This window comes from Caretta caretta, chromosome 9 (assembly GCF_965140235.1).
Source record: "Caretta caretta isolate rCarCar2 chromosome 9, rCarCar1.hap1, whole genome shotgun sequence".
Lineage (NCBI taxonomy): Eukaryota > Metazoa > Chordata > Testudines > Cheloniidae > Caretta > Caretta caretta.
The window spans coordinates 79,991,724-80,013,912 of NC_134214.1; the positions used below are offsets into that span (position 1 = coordinate 79,991,724).

General features: G+C 43.1%; 1 protein-coding gene across 5 annotated transcripts in view; it reads left to right on the forward strand.

The window, feature by feature from the left end:
- VSIG4 (V-set and immunoglobulin domain containing 4) overlaps positions 1-22,189 on the forward strand; it is a 104,393-nt gene that overhangs the window by 26,139 nt on the left and 56,065 nt on the right. For 3 of the 5 annotated variants that reach the window (XM_048863318.2, XM_048863317.2, XM_048863316.2), the window contains exons 13-16: positions 15,042-15,398; positions 16,186-16,467; positions 17,404-17,517; positions 20,609-20,630. In XM_048863318.2, the coding sequence (XP_048719275.1) occupies positions 15,042-15,398; positions 16,186-16,467; positions 17,404-17,517; positions 20,609-20,630 (775 nt within the window). The remainder of the gene's footprint in view (positions 1-15,041; positions 15,399-16,185; positions 16,468-17,403; positions 17,518-20,608; positions 20,631-22,189) is intronic. The other 2 variants (XM_048863319.2, XM_048863314.2) reach the window with 1 other exon arrangement.

Genomic DNA, 22,189 nt, shown 5'->3' on the forward strand with positions numbered 1-22,189 from the left:
GAGAGGCTGGTGAATGCCATTTGTATAGCTTTACAGTGCAGGCTATTCTGGAAAAAGTTAATTGCATGCATTTGTGATGTAGCAGCCACAAATTGTCTCCAGCCTAAAGATGAAGGGAGACAAGTCTGCTCCATTTCACACAAGCTTTAAGGGCAGTCCTTAGGATCCTTTTTGTTTCTGGCCCACAGCTGGTCAAAGGTAGTTTACCTCTATGATATCTGAAGCGAAGGAATTTCTGAAGCAATTCTTCCCCCCACCCCATTTCCCTTTTTGAATAAGACCTCCTTGCTCTCACACCTGTCATGAATCTGAGTTTAGAATGTCTGTTTCCTTACAGACATGCAGCTGATACAATACAGGGGAAACCCTCTGCTTTCGTTATTCGAAGAACTGCCTTCTGTTGAAGGTGTAGGGAAGACAGAGGATCCTAAAGATCTTCTCCTGTCCTCACTGGAGGAGAAACCCGCTCTCTCTCTTCCCTCAAGTAACGAAGCAGCTTCACCACTGGCAGCTCCAGCAAACCAGGCTGAATCCCTTGATGCATTGGAACTGTATGATCAGCCTCTGCTCTCGGAAGACGGAAATGGAGAGTATAAATTATTTCCCCTCCTGCTTCTCAGTCCTGTTGCTAACTTTATAGAAGAGGCCTCTGAGATAGAAACTGCTTGAGAACTTGTACAAAATCTGTCAGCTTCCTTGTCTAAAATATAGAGATGGTACAAGGCTCAGCGAGAAGCTTCTATTCCTCCCCCCCCCCCCCCCCCCCCGGGGCCTAATATGCAAAGAAATGAAAGGTCTCTTAAAAATGCAAGAGCAGTTCATGCAAGAAGCTGAAAGCAATGTCGAAACAAGAACTGCACAGCACTGAAGGCCCTTGGAAGAGGAGCAAATGTCATAAATATATTGCACTGTAATATGTAAAAAAATTTATATTGTTGCAAAAGGGAGATTTGTATCCTATTTTAAAGTTGGGCTGTATTTTTTTTTAGGTGTCCTGTCACATCCTATTGAATATTCCAACATGGGACTTGTTCTGAGAGTCTCTTTCATTAAGTGGTTTGTCTCTTGTTAGAACTAGGTTTTTTTTAACATTTGAAAAGATGGAATATATTTTGTTTGTCTGTTGCTACAATTGTTTGCATCTGCCTGTGTAACTTTTTTCTAATCTTAGATTTGCCCCTAGGTATTAATATAGGCAAGATTATTTTCTTATGGAAAACAGTATTTTTAACATGGAATATTACTTTTTAGTAAGCTAACAATCATCCCTTGACCAGAGTTCTTAAGTGTTCTGCTAGTTAACTGATTTCTTGTGCACAATACATGGCAGCTCCTCTGGTGTAACTTGCACATAACACACACATGGGTCACTTGACCTCAGTAGTTGGGGATCTGAGAAGTCCAGAAGGTAACAAAGTCCAGAAACTGACCTTGCCTGAGCAAAGAGCACAGTTTGACATTTTCCTGCACCTGTTACAAAACTTTGAGCTCTGCCTTGGCTCACTTGGGGCAAAACTGAAAGAGCCACATGGTGATTTTCACTAATTTAAAAAAAATTCCTGTACACTGCTCTCTTCCACTCATGATATCTCCCTGTTCGTGCAACTGCACTCCTACATTTGGCCTGATTCTGCCCTCACCTACATCTGAGGCATGGTGTACTGAGAAATCTGCACATCTTTGGCAGAACTTTGTCCTTAGCCGATGTCCTCTATTCCCAAATCTCTTCCTAAGGGTTATAATTATAAGACTGTATTTTCTCCTGTAAAAATAACGTATTCAGCACCTTTTAAAACAGTTCCCATGTTGGATATTAAGAAACAAGGGTGGTGTCAAAAATATTTTTCTCCTGAGCCCTGAAATAACCATCCTGTACTCTGCTGCTGGCCACTGTCTGTGATCAGCTATGATGTAGAGAGCCACATTTAGCTGCTGGTATAACCTAATGATTTTCCATTGATAGCAAACTTTTAACCTGCTTGTGCTCAGGCTGGATGTGGCTCATAGTCTTTACATGGACAATATCCTGAACCAGCAAAACAGCTGGGAGCTAGCCAGAGACAAAGAACCAATTCAATAATATGATGTAATTCCATTAGAAAGAATCACAATTACTGTGAAATAACTTTACTTTGTGTTAAGTTTGTAATTAACTTGTATTCCCAACACTCTATAATATCCTGAATCTTAAGTGTTTGCCTGATCAAGAACCCGAGCTGTTTGTTTGATAGGCCTAAACACAACTGTTCCACATTTATTTGGATAGTGGCTAATGACACCAGATAGAGTAATTTGCAACTCTAGCCTGTCGGAATGTGGTTTGTAGCTCCTGTTCTCAGAGTCTTGAGTTAAATGAGGAAGTGGCTGTTTCTAAAGGTTGCGTAACTTACAAAAGGACTGGCCTAAATCAACATTTTGAACTGTCCTCTACCTAGGTGGTGGTTCATGTTTGTATCTTTTTAACTGCTGGTTGTTAGGTGTGCAGTATCCCAAGCTCTTGTTAGAAAGGTTTTGGCCCATTAAACTCTTTCTTGGGTTTGAAAAAGCTTGGTTGGTTGATTTTTGGTTTTAGTTCAATTTTCACAGATTTTTGCAATCCCTAGATTTGGCCAGAAGTAGCAAAATAGTACAGACCAGACCATTCTAGTGCAATTTCAAACCACACAGTTCAGGAAATGTCGATGTTCAAATCAAAATGATACAAGAACATCTTCACTTCCCGTACTGATCTCTCTTGAGATCTCCCATCATGAATGTACCTTGCATTAGCAGTGCCAGCATTTATTCAGTCAGAGGGTTTAGATCAAGTTAATGTCTTGTTTGTTTTTGTTTTTTTTTCTCCACATTTTATTTTCTTGAGACTGTGGTTAGAAAGCTTGAGCCAAAAAACCTAAGTTTAAAAATGGAAACAGAAAATGCTGACAGCTTTTTTGTTGGTGATGACGTCTTGGAAACGTGTGAACTTGTGCAAGCTTCTTGGCACCAGCATATACTGGATGTGGGGAGGGTGGGTAGCAAGGGAGGAACATGAGCTGAAGTAATTAAATTCTGGGATTGTAGAATCAGTACCAAGTTTGTCATGCCTTTTGTTACTTCGCATGTAAAAATGTGTTCTTGGGAGGAAAAAAGAATTGCAGCAGAGTTGGTCTGGTGTGGGACCAACCTGGGATTAGAACTTGTGTGTTGAGATGTTTTGCACGTGATTAGGGAAAATTTATTTTATTATGAAAACCGCAAAAATGAAGCGAGTCTTATCAGCTTCCAGCAGATGCAGGACATTAGCATTCTGCTTTTAAGTAATGAGGGTTAACGTTGAGTACTTGTTTCTGTAGGTGGTGGTGTAAGTGACAAACTAGCACATTGTAATGATATTGCAAAACTGCACTGGAGGGTTGTCCAGAAGGCAATGCATTGTCAAGTGATGATAATTCTGAAGTGCTGAAAGCTTGCAGGGGGCTGTTGCATCCTCCTGTCTTTGCAGTTCCACTCAAGGACTCCGTTTCTGGAGTCCCTTTTGGGGTAAGATCCTGACCTTTTGTTTAACCCACTTCTCTTCTCCTATTCCCCCCCACCCACAAAAAAAAAAAAAAAAAGAGTAAGTATGTTAAGAAGGAAGTCTGTCTGTTTGACCTCTGAAAGAGCTCCATCGCAGAAAGATCAATGGCCTCCAGGACAGGAATGGGAAGGGGCCACAAAGACATGGAGATGAAGTATGTGGGACAAATGACAATGAGGAGTGAGCTCAAAGGTACAACGAAAGAGAATGAGAGGGGGGACAGTGAGCAGGTGATCCTACACAAATACTCTGAAAAGGTGTGCAAAGGAGCTAGCCTGTTTAAGGACTGTGTAAGTGGTGCACAGGATCAGGTCCAAGAGGTTTATTATAGCTGAATTGCTTGGTAATAGGGACCATAATATAATTAAATTTAATATACCTGTGGTGGGGAAAACACCACAGCGGCCCAACACTGTAGCATTTAATTTCAGAAAGGGGAACTGCACAAAAATGAGGAGGTTAGTTAAACAGAAATTAAAAGGTACAGTGCCAAAGTGAAATCTCTGCAAGCTGCATGGAAACTTTAAAGACACCATAATAGAGGCTCAACTTATATGTATACCCCAAATTAAAAAAAGAGAGAACCGCAAAAGAGCCACTATGGCTAAACAACAAAGTAAAAAGCAGTGAGAGACAAAATAGCATCCTTTAAAAAGTGGAAGTAAAGGGAAATCATGCCTCACCAATCTACTAGAATTCTTTAAGGGGGTCAACAAGCATGTGGCAAGGGGATATAGTGTACTTAGATTTTTCAGAAAGCCTTTCACAAGGTCCCTCCCCAAAGGCTCTTAAGCAAAGTAAGCTGTCATGGGATAAGAGGGAGGGGCCTCTCATGGATTGGTAACTGGTTAAAAGATAGGAAACAAAGGATAGGAATAAATGGTCAGTTTTCAGAATGGAGAGAGGTAAATAGTGGTGTCCCCAGGGATCTGTACTGGGACCAGTCTTAGTCAACATATTCATAAATGATCTGGAAAAAGGGGTAAACTGAGGAGGCAAAATTTTCAGATGATACAAAACTACTCAAAATAGTGAAGTCCCAGGCAGACTGCGAAGAGCTACAAAAGAATCTCACAAAACTGGGTGACTGGACAACAAACCGGCAGATGAAATTCAATGTTGATAAATGCAAAGTAATGTACATTGGAAAACATAATCCCAGCTATACATATAAAATGATGGGGTCTAAATTAGCTGTTACCACTCAGGAAAGATCTTCGAGTCATCCTCTGAAAACATCCACTCAGTGTGCAGCAGCAATCAAAAAAACCAGAATGTTGGGAATCATTAAGAAAGGGAAGGATGAATGCATTCGATGAAGTAAGCTTATGCTCAAATAAATTGGTTACTCACGAAAGCTTATGCTCAAATAAATTGGTTAGTCTCTAAGGTGCCACAAGTACTCCTTTTTGCGACTACAGACTAACACGGCTGCTACTCTGAAACCTGTCATTAAGAAAGGGATCGATCATAAGACAGAAAATGTCATATTGCCTCTATTTAAATCCATGGTATGCCCACATCTTGAATACTGCGTGCAGATGTGGTTGACCCATCTCAAAAAAGATCTGTTGGAATTGGAAAAGGTTCAGAAAGGGACAACAAAAATTATTAGGGGTATGGAATGGCTTCTGTATGAGGAAAGCTTAATAAGAGTGGGACTTTTCAGCTTGGAAAAGAGATGAGGAAGGGGGGATATGAGAGAGGTCTATTAAAATCATGACTGGTGTGGAGAAAGTACATAAGGAAGTGGTGTTTACTCCTCATAACACATGAACTTTGAGGTCACCAAATGAAATTAATAGGCAGCAGGTTTAAAACAAACAAAAGGAACTATTTCTTCACGCAATGCACAGTCAACCTGTGAAACTCCTTGCCAGAGGATGTTGTGAAGGCCAAGACTATAACAGAGTTAAAAAACGAACTACATAAATTCACGGAGGATAGGTCCATCAATGGCTATTAGCCAGATTGGGCAGGGATGGCATCCCTAGCCTGTTTGTCAGGAGCTGGAAATGGGCGACAGGGAATGGATCACTTGATGATTACCTGTTCTGTTCATTCCCTCTGGGGCACCTGGCATTGGCCACTGTTGGAAGACAGGATACCGGGATAGATGGACCTTTGGTCTGATCCAGTATGGCCATTCTTATGTTCTTAACAACTGGAATTGGTGGGCAGAGAGCACCGGAACAGAAGGCCCTCCCATGCAAGGGACGATAGGGCCTAGTGTGGCAGCCCTGGAGAATAGGCAGATGTGATGCCATACAGTTAGTGGTACAGCAAGCTTCCCCAGATTTCAGTTCCCATTTTGCCTGGAATGGCTGTGACCCAAAGGTGAAAGACTCCATCTGGTAGGTTACGAGGGGCCGTTGCCCTACCCTCTCCTTGTTTACAGTCTCCTTAACCATCCATGTCCCTTCACTTGTTTTTCTTTGGATTTTCTTAAAAGTCAAGATCTCTGTATTAAATTGAGGGACACTGCAGGAGAAAGGGGAGAAATGAAATGCTGGCCCAGCTAGTTACATGGGTATTTCCTTCTATTTTGACACCCATCTTATTAATGTGGTTTATTTCCTAGTAACAAGGAGCGACAACATTGACACACTGAATTTGGTACAATGTGATGACAGACAAATAACTGCTGTCTTGTTAACGTAGCTGCCACTCTACCCAGCACACACAGCATTAGAGCTGTTGGGTACCTGGACTTTCTGTTCAATTAAAAATGTTCAGATTTGAAAGTTTTATCTTTGTTCTATATCCTAATGTGGGGAGAGTGAAATTTGTCTGTGAAGTGGAATTTTCAGTTGATCAGAACATTCTGTTGAGAGAAAATCAAAACCTCTTTCTTCAAAAAATAAAATTTCAAAATGAAAAGTTGTTTTGAAAAGAACAATCGAAATGTTCTGTTCCAATAATAGAGACTTCATTCTGAAGCTCTAGCAAGGTGTTCCTTTTCAATTTGGGTGTATCTTTTCTCTTTTTCCTCCCCCCTCCCCCCTTGGTGATTGCTATCTTGATGTGAAAGCTTCTGTAGGAGACATGCACCAACCCCTTTTTCACTGTCCTCACATTATGTGGATTCCTCTTTGTTCACATCACAGCATGCCAGGATGGGAAAGTTGGGCACCAGTTCTTTGCGTGTGATGGCTGCATTATTTTAAGGTAACCATGTCCAATACTTGCCTTTGTGGTTTGCGCTCTTGGGAGGTCAACCAGTGTACCCTGTATCACACTGCAGTGAACCACAATTACAACTTGTTTTTAATTCACTTTCAGATTTACTTTCTTGGCTCTTTCTAGCAGAGAGATGAGGTTGAGGTCCTTATCGGCCATAGTTTCTGCAATGCTGTGTCTGCATCTGCATACTAGAATGTCCTCAACTGTGAGTGACGCTTATCCCTGCAAGTCTTGTTAGTATGGCTTGCTGGTGGCATTGATAGTCCTTCACTACAGGTTTTGATCCCAAGCAGCATTCTCAGCGCTCTGTATCTTCCTGCTGAAGTCCAAAATATGGTGAGGTAGCTGCTTTCCTTACCTAATAGCACTTGCCAATATCAGTCTTTGGCAAATTCTGAGGCTGTTTTGAGCTTTACAATGTCAAGTAACACTTCTTCAGTTGTAAGCATTTTGTAGTGAGCTGCTCTTAGTGCTTTGTTTAAACTATTTGGATGTCTACAAATGTGCAGCTTGCAGGGCTTCACAATGGCTGTCATGCTGTTTATCTAACTTGGGGGCTTTATGACTTTTAAGTTTGTTTTGTTGCTTCTATTCTTTTTTCTTTTTATGTTAAACTGTACTCTGTGAGGCCGATAGTGGCTGAATTGTTTTATTTGTTTCTGGGTGTGACATGCCTTGATGACATCCCAGTCCTTCAAAACCAGCTTGATAATCTTTTGGCATCTTTGCTGCAGGGTTGCCATGGTTCATTGTCTGCTCTGGGTATGTTTTTGCTTGTGTCTGTTGTATGAATTGTTTGTCCCAGGTTTCAGACTTCAATTGTTCTAGCTCAAAGCAGTGGTTTCTGTGTTTGTGCTACCAGAAATTTCTGCCTGATCACTTTTCCTGGGTATTCTGCATGTAATTTTCACTGTCCTAGTGTATTATGATCACGCCTTGCCTAATTTTAATTTGGCTTCACTTGGTTGCAATTTCACTTTCTTCTCTTGCATAATACCAATCTTCTTAGCCAAGCACATTCACCGATGCCTCCACATCTATTTGACATTCAGTTTTCTGCATGTGTGCTGCTGCCTTTTCTTTGCATCTGCTGCTAGTCTGAGCTTCACAAACCATTTAATTTTGCTCTTTCGCAATATATTACTGTCATGTGCAGACTCCCCTCCTCTGAGTCACTGCTTGCTTCCTTGATCTGGTACACTTCTTTTTGTTTTTTTCTGCAAGCCTTGGCATAATTTCTTATTCCGTAATTTTGGCAAGACCCCAGATGCTTGGCATTTTCCATTAACATGTTTTTCTCGACAGTACCCCCAGGTCTGTCTTAGCATTTTTTCTCTCTTCTGCTTTGTGATTTGTGCATTTGCTTTTGCACAAATGTTGGTGTATTTTTCCTTGTAGTTTTTATTCTTTTCCTTGGCTACTTGGTAAACTAATCTGTCTGTTCCACTTATGCTCTGCATTTGGATGTGAGCTTGAACACTGGCTTTGTACATGTCCCTCGCTCTTGGTAGAGTTAGTGTGGGCTTTCTGAGCATTCTCTTTCAAGCTCCTTTGTCTTTTCTCCCATTACTAATATATTAATGATCTCTTTAAGATTTGATAATCCTATGAGTCAGATTGCCAAGCTGTGAAAATGACTATTGATCTGTTTGTTCAGATTCATGATTACACTGGTTGAAGAGAGATCTTCAATATCATTTGGAGCACTTCTAGTATTTTACATGGGTCTGCTGCTGACATGTCCAGAAGTATTTGGAGCATGTGGCAGCCTTTGCCTGCCACAGTTAATAGTGAGGCTGTTCATATTTTGTTTTCCTTTTTATCCAGTTTGTTGCAATTTTGTAGTTTTCCCTTGTGATCTAAAGGATCTAGACCAGTGCTTCTCAAGCTATCTGAGGTGGGCTCTGGCAATTTTTTTTTCCCAATGTGCACGCAGACCGGCAGCCGATGGCTCGTGGACCGGCACCGGTCCACGGACCACCACTTTGAGTAGCACTGATCTAAAGAATGGACAATTGCGAAACACCATTGTCTGTCTTCTCTATCTGCTCATGGACAGCAATCTGGTTTGCTGCCATGATTATCCTTTTCTCTTTGAGTTTTTCTTTTTGATATACTTAGTTTCTGAATGAATGAACCTGGAGGGGCCAATTCTCTTCTGACACCATGTTCAGTGTTCATACCTACAAAGAGAGCAAGCCAAGACAGGTGAAACATTCAGGCTATGTTCCTTCCTCCACATGTACAGTCTTCTCTCATTAAGCACTCCTTAAAGTAGTTCTGTAGGTTCCCAGACATTGCCCTATACGTAAACTTAGCTATCTTACTAGTAGCTTCCAAATAGGGAGCGATCTCTCATAACAGGCTACTATGAGATAAAATAATTAAGGGGAGATGGCTTCTCTTCACCTTTCCTTCCTTCGTTTTGAACATTTCATGCTAGTGTCCCTTCTGCCCAGCTCTGGAAGCTGTTCAGATTGAAAGTAGAGATGCCAGGACACTTCTCAAAATGTCAGAGATGCCCAGACCTGGGAAACCATTCCCTATCCCTATAAAACAGGTTCTTCTATCCCAGGTTGTGATCTACAGCAGGATGCATTGGGAGAATAGCGTCATCAGTTTGTTTAAAGAAGCTCCAGATGTGTTACTGGAGCTTGACTCAGATAATGAACAACGCAAAACTCATGTCAGTCTCCTGGAGGTTCTCCGCCAGGAAAGCCACTGCTGCGTGAAGCAGCCCAAAGGGCCTAGAAACCATGGCCAGAATCAAGCTGATTTGCATTAGGTTTTTATTTCACTAACTGGAATGAAGGCCATGGTTTTATGATTTTCTGTGTCACTGTTTGCTGACTGTGATAGTTGTGAGTGTTATGGCCAGTGCCATCAGTTTCTTGATGTAACAGCCAAAATCTAGACTAAAACTGGCGATTTCGTGGCTGCTCTTTAGCCTGTTCTAGAAGTCAGCTGTGACGGGAGGCAGTAGGGAGATTTAGTGTGAATGTTTGCTGTATAACTTGCCCTTTCTTCTGCGTGCAGATTGTTTGACAACAGCTTGCTACCAACCTTCTCCTGATTCGTCACCCCCCTTTTGTTGGCCTGTGTGAAACAAATAGGAGGGTTTCAGCCCCATTCCAGAGCCAAAGTGGTGCTTGCATCACAAAAACAATTGGTACAATGGACACTTATCGAGCTCTCTGACTCGGCTGCGAGGATAAGGATTGTAGGGGCCTGGGGACTGAACTTCCCTGTGTTCCTTAGGGATAATGGTGACTGAGGTACAGTGTTGGTCCCTGGCTGTACTTACTCTGGGGGACATGGAGAACGTCAGTCTCTGGTACTTTGAGCCCCAAATTCAAGTTTTAAAATTATAGTAAATGGGAGGCTGGGGGAGAAATCCCAGCCACAGCAGTGATATTGTTCACTTCTCCTAGACTGTGATTTTATATCTTTGGCACTTGGTCTGTGGTATCTGAATGACTGCTCACAGCCTTCTAGATCGAGGGAAGATGATTCCCTTTGGGGGAAGGACCATGAGATCATATGACTGTATGCTACTCAGCACTGGCACTGAGAAGAGCACTGCCATCAGATGGTTGCCTCCTGTGTGCCCCCTCCTAGCCTCAGGGCATCTGTGTAAGCATCCCCTGCCTCAGTTTCTCCTGTCAGGGGTCTTCTTCAATAACTCATAAACCCTTTTGTCCATTGACAGCCCTTCTCGGGTTCTGGTTTATTCCTCCTCCTCTGTAACTTGGAGAATTAGCTGATCCTAGTTCAGGCGTGCCTCCTTAGTAACTTGACTGATAAATTCCAAAGCCAGCAAGGACCATGTGGTCATGTTGTCTGGCCTTCTGCATAATACAGGCAACAGAACTCCCCCAAAATAATTCATTTTGAACTAGACTATATCTTTTAAAGTCAAGATTAGATTTGTTTTAAATGCCAGTGATTGAGAATCCACCATGACCCTTGGAAAATTGTCCCAATGGTTAATTACCCTCACTGTTCAAAAATTTACCTTTTTTCCAGTCTGACTGTTTAGCTTCAATTTCCAGCCATTAGGTCTTGTTATACCTTTGTCTGCTAATTGAAGAGCCCATCATCAAATATATTGTTCCCATGTACGTACTTGATCAAGTAATCCCTTAACTTTTTCTTTGTTATGCTAAATAGATTGAACTCCGTGACTCTCTCACTATAGGCCGTGTTTCCTAAAACTTTAATCATTCTTGTGGCTCTTCTCTGAACTCCTTTTAATTTATCAACATCCTTCTTGAAGTGTGGACACCAAAAGTGGGCACAGGGTTCCAGCAACAGTTGCCCTGGTACCAAATAGAGGTAAATTAACCTTTCTTCTAGCTGAGATTCCCCTGCTTCTGCATCCAAGGATCACATTAGGTTTTTTTTGGCACAGAGTCACAATGGGGGAGCTCTTGTTCATCTGATTTTTATTTTTCCCCCCACCACAGCCCCCAAATCTTTTTCAGAATCTCTGCTTCCCAGGATCTAGCCCTCCATCTCATGAGCCTGGCCACCATCTTTGTTCCTAGACTATGCATTTGTTTAGTCACATTAAAGCCCATATTGTTTGCTTGCTTGCCCCCAGTTTACTAAACAATCCTGATGGCTGTGCATTAGTGACCTGTCATCTTACTTATTTACCTCTCCCCAAATTTTTGTATCGTCTGCAAACTTTATCAGTGATTTTGTTTCCTTACAGGCCATTGATTAAAAAGCTAAATAGCACAGGGCCAAGAACTGATCTCTGGAAAACCACATTGGAAACAAACCTGCTTGATAATGAGTCCCTGTTTACAGTTACATTTTGAGACTTATCTGTTAGCCAGTTTTTAACCCATTTAACGTGTGCCATGTTAATTTTATATTGTTCTAAATAGGTTTTGTTTAACAAAATGCTATGTGGTATCAAGTCAAATGCCTTGAAGATGTCTACTGTATTAAGCCAACATTATTACATTTAAGAACCAAACTTGTAATCTCATTTAAAAAAAAAAAAAAAGCTATCAAGTTAGTTTGGCAGGATCTATTTCCCATAAACCCATATTGATTTGCATTAATTATGTTATCATTCTTTACTTCTTTATTAACCAAGTGCCATATCAGTTGCTCCATTATGTTGGCTGGGATTGATGTCAGGCCAAGAGGCCTATGATTACCCGGTTTACCCTTTATAAAAATTTGGCACAACACTTGCTTTCTCCTGGTCTTTTGGAACTTTCCCAGTGCCCCAAAGCTTATTGAAAATCAATATTAATGATCCAGCAAGCTCCTCAACCAGCCAAAGTCCACACGTTGAACAATGAGGAGAAAACAAAATCAAACAGCTGTTCATTCACCAGCCATTTTGTGCACTGAACGAGGCAGGGGTCCTGTGGGGGAAAAAAAGTGATCCTATAATTCAATACTGTACCTTAATGCATATACATATAGACTGGGCCAAAATCAATTTATCTTAATTCTGGCACTTCCTAACTATTGAGTGCTTCTCTTTGCAACCATAATGTGCTTTTAACAGAACTTGAGTGTGATAGATGATCTAAAAATACGGCCTTTGAGAGAAGAATGCAAAACATGAAAAGAAGGCAAAAATGTCCAGTTAAAAAGATAATCAAAGGAAACAATTACTTGGCCAATCAAATGAATGGCAAGCAAAGCAGACTCAAAGTAAAGGTAATATGTAATGGAAAAAGAGGGAAAAAAACCTTAGGCCTTTTTCCTAACTTCATCCTTCATTAGGATCCGTCCTGTCTGTAGAACCATCACTCCAACACTTTCAGTAAGAACATCCTTGTGGTTTTTGTGAAAAAAAGGAAGGAAAAGAGCAGCAGCAACTCTGTATGCTAGCTGAGTGAGCGAGTGCTGAAAGGAAGTATGGCTGACTTGGCATCTGATGATAGGAGAGGAGGTCCAGGGTAAGAGAAGTAGCTGCGGTTCTGTGAAGAATGGAAAAGTTAGTGTGGCTAGTGGTGTTTGTGAATTCCTTCACCTTCTGCAGTGGTGAGTAAATGAAAACATTTTCCATATTCAGAGACAGTTAATCTAAGTTCACATAGGTATGGACCTGATAAAAGAATTAAACCTTTAAAAGGCTGTGAAAACCAGTATCTCTTCTGTTCTACCAGCTTGGTTTTCAGTCACTTCAAATTCAAACCATGTGGAAAGTAGCAGCTTGTTATCCCTGGAGTGAAAATGCAGCTTGTATATTTCCAGTTCAGCTATTTGCATCACATACAACAAGGAGAATGTAAGAAACAGCCCAGTATTGAGCAATTTGTCAGATTTAATGTACTCAGACTAAGAATAAAACAAGACTGTCCAGGGTACTGGGAGAGTTTATTCTCTGGCATTTTAGCTTCTTCAGAATTCATGTTGTGGTTGGAATATGTTCATTCTTTTTGAACTTAGCTTTTCAGAATCCTACTAGTGCAGGGTTGGGCAAACTTTTTGGCCTGCGGGCCATGTCGAAGAATAGAAATTGAGTGGCGAGCCATGAATGCTCACAAAATTGGGGTTGGGGTGCAGGCTCTGGGGTGAAGCTGGGGATGAGGATTTTGGGGTGTAAGAGGGTGCTCTGGGCTGGGACCGAGGGGTTTGGAGGGCGGGAGGGGGATCAGGGTTGGGGCAGGGGTGCAGGAAGGGGTGCAGGTTCTGGCTGGGGGTGTGGGCTCTGGAGTGGGGCTGGGGATGAGAGGTTTGGGGTGCAGGAGGGTGCTCTGGGCTGGGATCAAGGGGTTTGGAGGGCAGGAGGGGGATCAGGGCTGGGGCAGGGGGTTGGGGCACAGGGAGAGGCTATGGGGTGCAGGCTCCAAGCGGCACTTACCTCAAGAGTGGTACAGCCCCTGACCCAGCACCCCGGCCGGAGCAGGGCTGAGCCATGTGGTGCAGCCCCACCCCAGTGCCCCGTGTGGAGTGGGGCTGAGCCGCTGGTGCAGCATGCAGGCTGGCTTAAAACAGCTCGCGGGCCATAGTTTGCCCACTCCTGTACTAGTGGGTGTTGTAATTACAGTGCTAGCTATGGCTCTACACACAACTCTCCTCCAAACAGATTCTGACCTCCATAAGTGTAAATAAAATATCTTACAGTTGTGTAATTGAGATCAGAATCTGAGCTGTCATTTTACATCGTGCTGCAGTTTCAAATGAAATGTGCTTGCACTTTATCAGTAAATCTGCACTGAATGACAATGAACTTGGAAAACAGGATAAAGGGAAAATGTTGAAAACTGCTTTGAAAGGTGAGTGTGGAAACCCAGTTTTAGGAAAGGATGTCAAGTAAGGCACCAGTCCTGGTTTCTGATGCAAAAGGAAAAGTTTAGATGTATGTGAGCTCCTATTTCAGTTGCTTACTTGGAGTTCTGTTTTAAACGGAGTTAAAAGTAACAGGAGGCTTTCAGAAAAGGGGTTCAGGGGGATGAAAAGTAAAAGCTGGACTTTGAGGAAAATTCTGAAGTCATTTGCTAATGAGATGCAGCAGCTCAGACAATTCGAGGCTGAAATTTGGACGGCGATCTGATATACTGGAAGAGTGAGCCTAGCTTCACAGAACTTGGAGATAAGAAATGTGGCTCCAAATGCAAACTTGCCCATAGTTCCGATCCAGTGATCTGGTTGAGATTTGTCTTATAAGGTTGGCCATGAACCAAGAAGACCAGATGCAGATCTGGACCTCCCCAAAGTTCAAGGAACTTCGCATCCATTGTTCCAGTTCATGGACCAAAGGCCAGTGACATTTTAAGAGAACACATGACTTGTGTTCGAACTAATTAGGACAACATGCCTTGGTGTGCATCAGCCTCTGAATATCTCTTTCTGCTTTGTGGGGCACTTTAAGGAAGAGGGGGAAAAACTTTCTAAGCAGCCACATTAAGTTATGACAGGATCTGAGAGGCAATAACCACAATTCCTTTTCATGAATAGAGCTCAAAGCACTTCACAATCTTTTCATGTATGTTTCCTCACCACACCCCTGTGAGACAGCAAAGTGGTGTTATCTGCATCTTACAGAGGGGGGAATAAGAAATAATAAGTGGCTTGCCCAAGGTCACACATGAATTCCACGGTGGAGCAGGGAACTGAAGCCAGGTCTCCCACATCCTAAGCCATTGCCCTATCCACTAGGTGCGACTAGGGAAATCGAGCAGTAGTGTTTGTCAAGAACTGCTGTCTGTGTGCTTGCAGCTTAGTGGACTCCACCTGGATGTGCCTCTAGCACTCTTTGGTCTTACTGACATTCTCTCCTTTGTTCTTTTATTTCTACCCCTCATCTCCTGTTCCCTCTCTACAGCCATCCTGGAACTGACTGGCACCTATGACATTGAAGGGACATGGAAGAGTTCAATCACCTTGCCATGTGTCTATGTGCCTTCCCAGGACTTTGTGCAGCAAACAGTCATTTGGACCCTGGAACGAGATCAAAGCCCTGCCACCATCTTTCGAAGGGATAGCTCTGATGATCACATCCTGTTGTCACAGTACAGAGGTAGGGTCAGCGTGCCAAATAGCAGGCCAGGCGATGTGTCTCTTGAAATTGAGAAGCTTGAAGTCTCAGACAGCGGACACTACACTTGCAAAGTCACCTGGAGAGCCCAGGACAAGAGCCTGCTAACAAGGGAGAGAACCACTAGAGTTAATGTCGTTAAAGGTAAATCCAATAATAAAATGTGATTTACTTGGCATTTCTCACTCATAAAGCACTTGCCCGAGCTGGCTTTCGATCTGGTTCGGATGGGGTTATGCGGAGGGACTTCCACTCCCCACTGACTCCCCACATCCTCAGGGTTGGGGCCAGCATTTCCCACGGGTTCTCGAGTGCCATGCATCGTCTTCACTGCACTGGCATTAGCCCCATCCTAGTTAGAGGGACATGGACCAAAGGATGGGATTCATGCCTGTGACATTGATTTGGGGGTGTGGCTTGTACCTAGCTTGGCCACTACTGCTACTTAAGACAGCCTTCACGACTGCTTTAAAGTGCCTCACTGCTGAACATATCTGTGGGCCTTGCAGCAGTTACAGAAGAGTTGGAGTACAGGATTGCCCCAGCTGCACACTCAAGAACATCCCCAAAACACCCCAGAACTCTCTCTGTGCATTTGGTGTGGAAGGCTTATGGAGGGGCAGAAAAATGGCTCTGCCTCTGACAGTGACAGGCTGTGGTGTGGGGGTACTCCCTGCAGTGGCCACGTTGTGCTGGCACGGCTGGTGCAAAGCAGTCACAAGGAAACCATGAAGGGAGCTCAGAAACTCTGTATAAAAGGGGATTATATGAGCAGGTCATGAATGAATTCATTCTTGAGAAGGGTGAACAGCCATGGAATTCAGGGAAGTCTGACTCCTGCACCTTTCTCTATGATGACCAAATTCCCAGATCAAATACCCTGCAACTTCAGGACAATTCAGACCCAAATCCCTTTCCCTCTGTCTTTCAGTTGCAGTGACTAAACCCATCATCAGACCAGGCGCTCTGGGATTCACTGTACCAAAAGGGGCTCGGACAAGCCTGACCTGTTCTGTCAGTGGGTCCCCACCCATCATCTACCGATGGTTCAAGGGAGAGCCAGGAGGAAACGCAGTACTTGTGAGCAATCACGCCGTACTCATGTTTGAGTCTCTGCAAACGTCTGACACGGGGAAATATTACTGTGAAGCAGAAAACAGAGCAAGCTCACAAGTCATACGGCAGAGTGATGCAGTGCAGCTGACTGTGAGGGGTAAGTGCCCCAAATTAGTGCTTGGTGATCTCTGAGACACTGGATGATAATGAGACAAATGGCTTAAGCGGGTTTAAGAAAGGTTTAGACATTTAGATTGAATGTAAACAGTGAGATTCGCTAGCTGTCACTCTCAGCCTTCCTAGTTAGGACAAAGCTGATCACTGGCTAGGGTCATAAAAATGTTCTCAGTCCTCCAGCTCTGCCACTTGCCAGCTTGCTGACCTTAGGCAAGTCCCCTTCCTGTGCCTCAGTTTACCCTTGGAGATCTACAGATGAGAAGTGCTCTATAAGACGTGGGAGGTTTACAACTTTTGCATTTATCCAATTTATAAATTCATAATTGAAGGGGTGGAAGAGTCTGACACATTTGTCACTTCTCTCTTAGACCTCACAAAATCAGCAACCATGGTGCCTTGCTCTGAGATCAAGGTGCACACCATGGTATCAGAAGGAGGTGAGGCCTGCTCAGTGCTGAATTGGAAGCAATTGGGAGACAGGAAGCGAAGTGGTGGTTTCATTGCGGTTCTGTGTGAATGATGGAGAAGGGTGGGTTGAATGTGACACGTCCATTTGCTGCCATTTTAGAAGTTAACCTCATTTTAGAAGTCAACCTCAGGTTGATTGACCTCTGCTGCCCTATGTGGTTCTAGCTACTACACCCCTTTCCTCTGCTCTCCTGTGAAGCATGACTTTGTGCCATTGGGCTACTTGGTTGCAGACTCCATGGGATGGCAGCTGTCCTAACACTTGGAAGGACATGCCTAGAGGAGTCATGGATTTCCTTAATTTCATGTGGTTCGTCATGAAGTCATCAGGAGCAAAATTCCTGCCTCCATAACTCCCATGGTTTGGGAGAATTCAGTATGTTGGGGAGTCCAGCAGAGCACAATTGCTTCCTTACTTGAAACCTCACAGTGTGCTGTTTTGATCTAGGGTACCAGGGGACCAGCCTGCCCCTCTATCTCATCATCCTGATTGTCGTGCTCCCTGTGGCTGTGGTGTGTGTTGTCATTGCGGTCGTCTTGTGTAAGAGAGAGACCAAGAAGGGTGAGTAGGGTGCGCTGGGGACGCGCCGGGCAAACAGGCTGACTTTTTGCTTCTGAAGATTTCTGGAGAGGGGCCAAATAAAAACATTGCTACAGTGCAATGAAAGAAAATAAGTCAATCGAGATCACTTCTTGAAATGGAACACTAAGGGGTAGGCTTAGTTTATCAAGAACAGGAACTGACAGGGTAATCAGAATCCACTGTGCTAGTCTCCTTTTCTCTGAGCACTGAGCTACAGTACTTTATCTATCCATTCCAATCGTGCGAATGCACTTCTTGCAGCTGTGTACCCCAGAGCTGTTTGCTAGGAAGTCAACATGGTTTCATTCTATAAGAGTTGCTTCCAATTGACATCTCAGCACAGTTCCTATTGACTGTAGAAAGAGTAGATGACGGAAGGGACCACTGTAATCATCTAGCCTTGGCCTTCCTGCGGAACACAAGCCATAGAACTTCCTGCTTCAAGTCATCCCCTGTTCCACATGTGGTTTCCTGGTTTCTGTGCAGCCTGCTCCGTACATAGTTCCTGGACGTTTCCCTCTGCCTTAGGCTTCACTGCTGCTGCTGGCCATGCCACCTCTGCTTCCAAAGAAGGGCCAGAGAACTTCCTTGGTCCGTTCTTTCAATAGAATTCTGCCCCCTCCTCCTACCTGGCCTGTGGAAAATGAAGTGTGGTGGGGAGGTGGTTGATGGGAATGGGTAGTTCCCTGCTTAGCAGATTCATTACAACCCCTTCCATGGGTGGTGAGCAAATATGAAAGGGCAGAGAGATGGCTCAGCATCTGCCAGAGAAAGCCGTCTGTGCTGGGGGTATTCCGGGCAGCCATATTGCACTAGCTTAGCTGGTGCAAAGCAGTCACCGGGCAACCAAGAACTGAGCAGGACATGAGCAGGCAATGAACTACGTCACTCTGGAGAAAGGCCCAAACCCCGCGTTTGAACAGACATGAAATTCAGATCTGGACCCATATTGTCCCCTAAATGTATAATAAACTCCCAGATCAAATACCGCCCCAGTGTTGGGATAATTCAGGTCTACATAGCTAAGCACTGTATAGCGGTTGTCACCACATAACTCTGACCAGTTTCCATGCCCCTTTTTTGGTTTACATTCTGCCCCAGTCTCCTATTGGGATATGTGTGCTTTTGGTGCAGTTGGCCATTTTGAATTTTTTTTTCATGGGGAACTTTAGGGCTGTTTGTGAGAGTTTTACGTGTTAAGGTTAGAAGAAAACAGGTATTTTACACACATTTTAAAGAAAAATACTTTTATAGGCATTTTTAGATAATTTACAAAATAACATGGACTATGACAGTGAAAAATGAAAAATGTCAGAAAAGAGTGTTTTAAAACTGCAAAAAATATGTCCCTTAAATATGCTGAGGTCTTTTCAGAGAAATTATTTTTTTTAAATAAAGGTATTAAATATTAGTTTTTAGAAAATATTGTTTATGCATTTAGATTACAATTATTTTTCACACTTTTTTCAAAATATGTCTTTTGAAATAAATAGAGCATGTATATTAGAGAAGATAAGACACAAAGTGAGAGAGAACAGCTGAGAAAAGCAAGTCTCTTAGCCTGTTACAGAAAGAGTAAAAATAAAGGGAGAGAGAGAGTTTTATAAAGCAGCAAGAAGGCTTGTGTCACTGAGCACATGGCAGAGAGAAGAGAGAACCACCTAACCCCTACAGCTGCCTCTAGTCAAATGCCAACAATTCTGGGGGACAAGCTGGTGAGGTAATATCTTGTAATGGATCAACTTCTGTTACTGAGAGAGATGAGCTTTCAAGCTACACAGATCTGATCCCTTGAAATATGTGTTAACTACTCATGCTACACAATTTGTTCTACCTTGTATTTAACTGTGACACACTGATGTTGCAAACATCTTCAGGTGTGGGAAATTAACTGAGAGAGTCACAACTAAATACAAGGTGGAACAGATTGTTTAGCATAAGTAGTTTATTATGCTATTTAGTTATTATTGGACACTATTCCTTTTCCCCCCCACATTATTATTATTGACCATACTTCCATTTTCATCTAATAGTGGACCAGTACTATTGTCTGGATTCCTTTTGTTCCTTGTTTGTAAATAAAAACTCCTTATTGTTCTTAACTCTGCTGGGCATAGATTTCTTTTGCTTCCTTAATCAATTTTCTACAATTCTTAGCTGTTTGTTTTTATTCGTTACTATCTGCTTCCCCCAGTGTTAAATGGTGCAATTGTGGCTTATTGGCCATCTTAAATTGTTCCTAATTATCATTCACATTTTTCTGTTTAAATACTTCCTCCCCCCCCACCCCCCCCAGCTGATTTGTGATTTGTTTTCAGTTTTGTAAAACTGACTTTTTCTCAGAGCATCAAGTATCTACATATTACTAGTTTAGAGGTCATGTCATGTATCTATTTTGTCATTGCAGTATGTTCACAGATAAATGTAATTGAATCCCTTTGTAAACTTGATGCTAATTTTGCAATTTTAATTTTTCGTTCTGGTTGAATCAACTTTAGTGTCTACTCGCTAGCTGGACAGGCCTAATACATCCAGCCCTAATGGGAAGAGATTTTTAGCGTTCATTGCAGCATAGGGCACTTCAGTGACAGAAGCCTTTTGGAACTTATCACTATCACAGGGCTCAAAAAAAGAATCAGATCACTCGATGATTGCTTCTCCTGTTCATTCCCTCTGAAGCACCTGGCACTGGCCATTGTTGGAAGACAGGATGCTGGGCTAGAATGGACCATTGGTCTGACCCTTCACGGCCATTCTTAAGTAGAACCATCATCCAGGAAGGGGCAGCAAGATGTAATGGACTGAACACAAGGCTGTTTCTATTCCCGGTTTTGGCAAGTCTCTTAACCACTCTGCCTTGGTTTTACAATGGGTAAAATGGAAACAACACTAACCAAACAGGGTCCTGGAATGGATGCACTAGTTTATGATTGTACAGTGTTATAAAAACATACTGTGTTATGTAAGGGCAATTATTATTACATCTTTCAATGATAAGACTTTAAAAATAAAAATCTGATTTCCACTTGGAAGAATAAAACTACAAAACATTTCATTTTCTTGTTTTCAGATAATCCGAATGAAGTAACATGGTGAGTAAGATTCTTTATCTGTCATGCTGAAAGAACTTCTGGGGTTGTAATATTGATTTCTGTGGCAGGACAGCTATTTGCCAAGTGAAGAATGAATGTCCTCTTTGGTTATACAGGAGAAGGGGGTATTAATGGTATTTGTGATTGACAGCATTAGATATTCACACAGGGGACAGCGATAGAAATGTTTGTGAATATCTTAGAATCACCAAAATTGCAGTTGGAAAAGACCTATTGGATTCTCTGTTCCTTCACCAAAGAGACCAGTGACAATTGTCCTCTGCAGTGAATTCACAGAGTTTTGTCCAGAATCTAAAGAACAGGAATTTCTAGCTCTTCCCTTGGGATAGTCTCCCAATTGAGAACCATTTCCTGATGTTCATCCAAAACTGTCCTTTGCTGAACCTCCTTCCATTACTCCCTGGTATTTCTTCCTGGACCATCCTAATCCTAAATTTGAATCCCTGTGTCCTACTCTTCCATTCACTAACCCACATACACACGACAAGCTGCCAATTTAAAGGTCCTGACAATAAAACAACATGTAATGTGGGAGCTACTTATCCAGATGCCAATAAAGTGATTGTAAGAGTGTATGTTGCAGTGTGGTATTCTGCCAATGAAATTTGTCCAAGTGAGGTTTGTACAGCAGTATGTTAAAATAAGGTCTAACTCTGATCAACATTGCTCACTGCATGCTGGGACTTCTCTTCGTTGGTTGCACCTTCATTGTAAAAAATGTGGCCAGCCACATGCCACCTTGGAGAACTTTATCAGCTGTACTTGGCCCATATGTTGCAATTTGTCCACTATTTATTCTGTCCTTTATTTTCCAAGGGCCAAATCCCCAGCTGGCATAGCCCCACTGAGGTCAGTGTCATACATCATCAGAGAATTTGGTCCCAAACTTAGCAGATTGTTGCTTTTCCTTTTAATACAACTTTTTCAGCCTCCCATAATGTGCTTGGGTTAGTATCCGGGGTCTTGTTGTTCCATAGCTAATATTCCACTGTCATTTAAAAGCAGAAGACTAAAGCCTGATCTCTGCTACCCTGCTGTAAATCCAGTGTCGCTCCACTGACATTAATGGAATGACTCCAGGTTTATGCTGGTGCAATGCAGACTAAAATCTGGCCCCAGGACCTAAATTCCCACTAAGGTCTGGCGCCGCACAGGAGGCCACCAAAGGCTGCGCACTTAACTCCCCCAGCCCTGGGGCTGCGGCACGTCAAGGAGACATGCCTCTTCCTCCCAGCTTTGGGGCTGCAACTGGGAGAGAGGACTCCCCCACCCAGGGGCTGTGGCGTGGAGAGGTGCCTTTTTCCCCAGCCTCGCAGCTGCTGTGGTGGGGAGAGTTGCTCAATCTGAGCCCAGAGGCTGCTGCAAGGAGAGAGAGCTGGGGGGAGCGCGCTCTCTCTCTCTCTCTCTCTCCTCTTCCCCCCCCCCCCCCCAGCCCCAGGGCAGCCTGCACCTCAAACCCCTGGTCCCACCCCAGCCGGAGCCCTCACCCCCTGCACCCTAATCCTCTGCCCGAGCCCTGAGCTCCCTCCCATACTCTG